The sequence below is a fragment of the Impatiens glandulifera genome, chromosome 4 (assembly GCF_907164915.1).
Source record: "Impatiens glandulifera chromosome 4, dImpGla2.1, whole genome shotgun sequence".
Classification (NCBI taxonomy): Eukaryota; Viridiplantae; Streptophyta; class Magnoliopsida; order Ericales; family Balsaminaceae; genus Impatiens; species Impatiens glandulifera.
This window is the reverse complement of record NC_061865.1, coordinates 57,448,124-57,455,694: the sequence shown is the minus strand read 5'-3', so window position 1 is coordinate 57,455,694 and position 7,571 is coordinate 57,448,124. Positions and strand designations below refer to the sequence as shown.

The following is a 7,571-nucleotide window of genomic DNA, read 5'->3' as shown; positions in this document are numbered from 1 at the left end:
TTCAGAAAGTTAAAAAATCAGTTAAGTCGACTTTATATGTTTGTTAAATAATGCAACTATTTTAAAAAACAAATTATAATAAAAAAATTGTTACTAGTTTAGTGTAAACATATTTTCTTTTAAAAATAAAATAAAGACCTTTCTCTATTATTATGTTTAGTTTTTTAAATATTCAATAATTGAATAACTTAACTAGATAAATGTTTAAGTATCAATTGTGGGTTATAACCAAATTATGTTGATCTATATAGGTCATGACGGGCAGTTCGACTGCCAATAAACCGACGAAACCGAACAGTTAGATTGGGTTGAGCGGTTTCAAAAACCATCGCCCAAAGTCAGTTCGGTTTAGACTGATTTTATTACACATTAAAATCAAATATAATAACTAGAATAAGTCCATTGCTTAGCCATACTTTTTGCATTTAAACATATCACTTCATTGTTCATCAATTCACTTATCCATTAGAAGTCTTATCCATATATATTGTTACTCCAATCTATCCATATAATAACTATTTAAACCTCTATATATCTTAAAAAAAACATTCTAAACATATGTGTTAAAACATTTGGAAACAACTAAAGTTGGAATTTAGGAAGACTTACAAAGTGAAGGCTAGCTCACTGACCCCTGGCTCGCTTCCTTCGGTTCTGCATAAGATCGCAATATGTCTGCAAACTCACACCCACATCTTCATCATATTCAATACATAGCTCCTCCTATGAAAACAAACAGATAAGAACTTGGGTATTGCATAAAACTAACTTACTTCATTATGATTATATAATAATGCCATGAAATTTGGACTACCTTGAATTTCTTAAGATCATTTGTAGAGTTTTCAGTTATTGCATCCCACAATTCTTTGAAAATTCTTTTACGTTTTCTCCACTGATTTATCATATCTGTGTACATTTTCTCCACGGAATTACGCTCCTCTTGGCTGACCAAAGTGACTCCTCCTCGAAGCTTACTTAGCTTTTCTTCCATGTCTGTAACCTGGATGAATTAACAGGATTACTGTAATCAGACATTTCTTTTTTAAGTCAATTTGATTGAATACAGACCTCCTTTCTCAATTTGATTTCTCTTTCAGTTATCTGTTCCAGAGTTAAATTTGACTGCAAAGCTTTGATCTCTGCACAAGGAGAAGAACAGTTAAATCTAGATTCATAATTATGAACGAGTTTAAGGCAAGGGAAATAAAAATAAAGAACACACCTCCTTCAATTTCACTTAATGCTTTCTTTTGTTCATCAAGCTTTTCTTGTAGCTTGGCATTTTCTCCCTTCATCTGATTAAGCTCTTCAGAACTTGGAATGTCAAATTGATCTTGTTTAGCAATGTATATTTTCTGTTTACCATACTCTTTGAACGATATGCGCCCACTATCAGCAAGTGAATCCAAAGCCTTTTGTACTGCAGTCTTTTTTAGGTTGAACTTTTGCAATGAATCGGCCGCATTTTGGGAATTCAATGGCCTATTTTGCTGGGAAAATCAAAGGTAAAGTTCCAGATCACATGCTGTTTTAAACTTAAGCAATTATGATTAGGTATGGATTCTAAAAGCTTAATTTTACATCCCCAAGGAATATGAAAACTCAACAAACAATGATCTCCATAATTAGTTATATCCAACAATCAAGCCAAGACGCATCCACTAGAAGAATTATCATTACCACTAAACAAGTCGATGATCAAATGAAATGTACAACCAAATCTGGTGAATAGGTTACAAACACATGCTGTTTTAAACTTAAGAAATTATGATTAGGTATGGATTCTAAAAGCTTAATTCTACATCCCCAAGGAATATGAAAACTCAAAATAATGATCTCCATGATTAGTAATATCCAACAATCAAGCCAAGATGCATCCACTAGAAGAATTATCATTACCACCAAACAAATCGATGAACAAATGAAACGTACAACCAAATCTGGTGAACAGGTTACAAATCACACGCTGTTTTAAACTTAAGCAATTATGATTAGGTATCGATTCTAAAAGCTTAATTCTACATCCCCAAGGAATATGAAAACTCAACAAACAACGTTCTCCATGATCAGTTATATCCGACAATCAAGCCAAGACGCATCCACTAGAAGATTTATCATTACCACCAAACAAGTCGATGAACAATTGAAACGTACAACCAAATCTGGTGAATAGGTTACAAATCACATGCTGTTTAAAACTTAAGCAATTATGATTAGGTATGGATTCTAAAAGCTTAATTCTACTTAGGAATTGAAATGTACAATTAAATGTGGTGAATAGGTTACAAATCGGTCAATTTGAACCGTAACTAAGAAGGAATAGACAGTAGATTACCTCGTTCACGAAGTTGAGCACGATTCCTACAATTTTATAAGAAATACTGGATCAGAAAGGAACTGTGTTTGATATGTGAAAACAAATCATTCAAATAAGAACTTAGATTCTTCAATGCACGATGCATGCATACATACATAGATAGATCTGGAAGTTTCAAGTTAAGTTACAGACATAATACACTTCTAATGAAGGATTCAAGCAGAGAAATGAGTACAAATTCAAACAGATGAGAGGACGTATCAGACGGTTTACATCGGAGAGATTTTACCTTCGGCGCTATCGGATTTAGGAGGTCCCATCGAATCGATCGGAGAATGCTGGTGAAGAAGAAGAAGCGCGGGAAAACTAAGAGCTTAGAGAATCGAAAATGCAATTTGAGAACTGTAATCGGCGATTGTGAACGAATGGGGATTTTTTGGGAAGGAAACGCTGTCGTTTTATGTAGAAGCGTATTGGTTACTGCTCAAGCATCTGAACTGTCGCTTTTACCCATGGCTGTATTATATATTTACTTATGGGTTATCTTAATTAAACAATATTATTTTTATTAAATAGATTTAAATTCAATTTTTACTTATTATAAAGTTCATAACTAGCATGTTCAATAATTTTATTTGGATCTCTATTACCAAATGATTGTCTTCCCTCTCACAATGGATGACACTCACAATAAGAGGGGCAATATGATAAATAAAAAAAATATTTACGATATTAGTCCTTCCAATGTGAGAGATGTGAGAGAGAACAAATGAAACACGGTCATTTGATAATAGAGGATTCTGACTCAATAATTTATATTGGACACTTTTATAAATATTTTTTTTAAAACATTAAAAAGTTAGTTGAATGATTATAGTTATAAACTCCATTTCTAATGATATCTAACTTAAAATACATTTGATTTCATGAATAATATATATTTTTTCTTTTATAAAACAAATTTTATTAAGCAAACAACATTAATTATATAAACATGAGCATGATAACAATTTCAAACTAATTTTAATATTGAACTTAGATGAAAAGATCACATTAGTATATCTATAAAATGTATTCTTACAATTTAAATTTAGTTAATATAATTAAATGTAAATCACATAAGTTCAATTTGAATATGTCTTATATATATATTTCAACCACTCAATAAGAGGTAGTTAAGTTATATAAAATCCCTTATCAATTATTATAAAGTGTAAGTTACACTTTATTAGAATATGTCATTATCAATTATAAGGTTATAATTTAATTCAATATTTTTATTATTCATTTAATTTTAAAAAATTTAACACGATCAAAATTATTATTTTAACTTCTAAACATTTTAAAGTAAAATTGAAGGATGACAATGAGGTGGTTTAAAGTCGGGGTGATATCTCCGTCCTTGTCCCGATCTCTGACAATAACTTTTATTATATATCATCCACACGCAGAATCGGCCCCAAATTTTGGGCTGCCCATGAAGAAATATGTGATTTTTTTTTGCATAGGTCTTGTTTTAAAAAATAATAAAAAAATGGTTTTGTTTTTTTATGTTTGAAACCATGACGAAATAGATTTTTAAATTTTTTTATCTTGAACTAATATGTACAACATTTCTATATAATAAAACAATAAAATTTATCTAAATATCTTATTATTTATTTTTTTTTTTGAAAAAAATTCATGTATATTAAAATAAAATAAAAATTGTTTAAACATAACGAAAAAGCACATGAAAAATACAAATTAAAAAATTAAAAAATAAGAAAAAACAATACTTAAAAAGTTATCGAGCTCGTAAATTCTCGAGAAAAATGATTAACTCCGCGACAGACTTTATTGTTTTTCCTGAACGAATCTTAGAAAGCATTATAATACTAATATTATGAATGATACGCATTAGACGACTACGATCATTGAATGTTCGATGATTTCTCTCCAACCAAATAGTCCACCAAAGAATAATTAGGATGGTAACCCAAATATGTAGGCCTGCCATATCAGCCGCATCAATCTAAACTCCCCAACAACTACCTAAAGACTCAGACATCACTCAATGAATTTCAATTATACTCCACAAATGGTCCAAATATTAGTCACCCCTTGACAATGCAAAAGTAAGTGAGTTGTCGATTCAACCTCTTCTTAACACATACAACAACGACTAGCCATAATATAATTATTTTTATGCACATATCATCTGTTAGAATTCCACTATGATAACGCTCTATCCAAAGAACGAGATCTTGGATTAAATCTTTGACTCCCAAAGTTTTTCTCAATAAAAATTATATGGAATAATCTTAGCGAACAACTTGTAGCAATTCCCCAAATGAAACTATCTGTATATTGCCAACGCATAATGTCTTGTTCAGACGGTGACACTTGTTTGCGTCCTACCAAAAATAAACTCGATTATGGGACGAAATCTCCATAATGTTTAATCTCCTTGTATATCTAATTCGGATAGCGAAACCACTAGACCGAGGATCAAACATGTTCTTAACTGTGACATTTCTACATATAGCAATGGAAGCAAGCTCATTATACGTCGTAGCTAGACTTTTGACACTACACCAAATATCGTCCCAAAATCTCTAATCGAATAATCATCCCCCACAATAGATATAGACTTCTCACGAAAACTTTTCCACATAGGATAAATTCCCCTCAAAATGCTACACCCCGCTGGATAATTAGACATTTGGTGAACAAACCAGACCAATTATTACCATACTTACATTTGATTATCAATACTCAAAGACTATTCGTCTCCATTGCAAATCTACTACACCATTTTGATAGAAGAACTTTATTAAAAGAAATAAGATCTCGAATATCTAAACCTCCTTGATTTTTAAAACATTTAACTTTATCCAAACTAACTAGATTACAAAATGATGAGTTGGAAGATCCCATAGAAATTTACATATTATTCTTTATATTTTCACCGCCACACTCTAAGGAGAATGAATAACGATATCATATATGTGTACATATAAACACTTTTAATGAGTATTAACCGATCCCCTTTCGAGATTATTTTACTTTTCTAACTAGACAATTTACATTCAATTTTAGTGATAATTGGGTCCAAAGAGACATTGAATCGTAATTTAACACATAATGACATTTCAAGATATGTTGACGGAAGATCACCAATTCTGAACCCCGACACATTTGTCAACCTTATCCTTTTAATATTCAAAACAGAATTTGAAAAAATATGTCTGATTTATTAAGATTAACTCGAAGATCGGAACATGCACTAAATAACCATAAAATGTCTCGAAGGTGTTTAAAATTTCTATAAGTAGCATGAACCGTGTTGAACATGTCATCAGCGAAAAACAAATGTGATATGACAAAATGATATCTTCTTGACCCACAACTCACTCCACGGATGAGTCTCGGGTTTTCTACGAAAGTCGTCATTTTTAGAGAACTTCCATAACAATGACGAACAAAAAATGAGAGAGTGGATCACCATATCTGATCCCTCTAGAGCTCTCGAAAATCCCTGAAAACTTTCATTAACAATGACAAAAAACTTAACCGTCGAGATACAAAATCTAATCCAACCAATCCATTTTGCACCCATTATCATTTTGTCCATTATATAAAATGAAAACTCTTAATTAACACGATCATAAGCTTTTCATATGTCTAACTTGACAAAAACACATTTTTCACTTTTGAATTAGTTGAGTCAATGCACTCATTGACTATTAATATGACATCATAGATTTGATGGCTTTTGACGAATGTCATCTGATTACTATATATGACCGTCTCTAACACCCTCTACAACCAGTTGACCAAACATTTTGTGACAATCTTATAGAATGACAAAACGAGACTGATAGGCCTAGAATTCTTCACATTAATAGTTCATGAAGCTTTACGAATAAGACATATAAAATTAGAGTTCCAACTCTTATCAAATGATAAAATTCGATAAAATGATCAATTGCTTCCATAATTTCAATTATAATGAAAGACCACGCCTTCTTAAAAAAAGCAAAAGTAAATTCATCGTATCTTGACGCGTTATCACATCTACACCCCTTAATGACCTCATCAACCTCCTCTAACATAAAACGAATCTCCAACATATCTTTTTTGCGTTGTACTAAATGAATAAAAAATTATACCATTCAATTTAGGTCTGACCTTAAATGACTCATTAAACACTCTTATAGAATTTGACAATACTCATAGAGATTTCAGGTTCACTATCATAAACTTCCCCCTCGATCGATATAGAATTTATCAAATTATCAACTTAGTATTTTTATCTCCGACTCTTAACCATGTAGCTCTACTTCGCTGACGTGCCCCAATTTCTTCTTCCTTACACATATCGAGTAACTTGCTAACAATGTAAATTCGAGAACTAACCTTCTTAGCGGAGAGTTCACAAATCTCTTCATTCCCGTTAATGACATTAATTTCATTACACAAGTCATTAATTTTAGCACAAAATAAAAGCACGATCTTCCACGAACCAACTTTTGAGAAGCTTACGCAGATTCCTTAAATTCACAAAGAGATTACTCGACGGAAAACCAACCGATGACTGATTCACCCACCATGATTGCATACACAGTATAAAGTCCTCTTTGATCAACCATTTATTTTCGAATCTAAATGGTCGACATGTTCTCTCCATCTTTCGAGTTTTATCAAGATCGGTAAGTGATCTGAAAAACTCCATGGAAGGACCTTTTGATTAGAAAATTCTCGAAAGATTGATTCGCTAATTAGAAATTTGTCAATACGAGAATGAACGTGACCATCATTGTCATTACTTCTCTTAAAAGTGAATTGATCACATTCTAAAGGCAAATCGATAAGTTCAAGTTCTTCAATTGTCTTTGAGAACTCGCGCATTATGCTACTATGCCTACTGACCCATTTTTTTTCAGACGGAAAAATCTCACTTCATTCATGTCGCACACAAAAACAATTGATAAGTCCCAAAGACTAACAATGTTCTTCATCTCATTAAAGAACTCAGTTTTTTTTGGGAATTAAAGGAGAACTAGCATGACACCCCACAACCATGGTTTCCCACTTAAACTCAAAGCGCTTCCAAATAGAATTGAACCCGTGACATTTTTGGTCTCTTAAGTCGACTCTTACCACTGGAGTTGGGCTACCTTGGTGGGGTTAAAGAACTTAGTTTTAAATTGTGTAAGAAATGGTATATAGACCGCATAAATTATCCATCACAAATTATCCTCCCAAT

At 31.8% G+C, this 7,571-nt stretch overlaps 1 protein-coding gene across 1 annotated transcript; it reads right to left on the bottom strand.

Annotated features, from left to right (window-relative positions):
* Nucleotides 1-380: 380 nt before the first annotated feature.
* LOC124936474 (homologous-pairing protein 2 homolog) lies at nucleotides 381-2,742 on the bottom strand. The gene is made up of 6 exons (XM_047476975.1): nucleotides 2,610-2,742; nucleotides 2,339-2,364; nucleotides 1,226-1,493; nucleotides 1,072-1,142; nucleotides 815-1,003; nucleotides 381-723 (listed from the first exon to the last, which is right to left on the bottom strand). Exons 1-6 carry the CDS (start codon nucleotides 2,638-2,640, stop codon nucleotides 625-627), a joined length of 684 nt encoding a protein of 227 aa, XP_047332931.1. The 5' UTR covers nucleotides 2,641-2,742; the 3' UTR covers nucleotides 381-624.
* Between the last annotated feature and the right edge of the window lie 4,829 nt (nucleotides 2,743-7,571).

Excerpts from the sequence above, each read along its gene's own strand:
- LOC124936474 (XM_047476975.1), bottom strand. The coding sequence starts at position 2,640 with ATGGGACCTCCTAAATCCGATAGCGCCGAAG. Across the intron at positions 1,494-2,338 it reads TGCTCAACTTCGTGAACGAG|CAAAATAGGCCATTGAATTC; the intron begins GTAATCTACTGT and ends TGATTTTCCCAG. Across the intron at positions 1,004-1,071 it reads AAATCAAATTGAGAAAGGAG|GTTACAGACATGGAAGAAAA; the intron begins GTCTGTATTCAA and ends TAATTCATCCAG.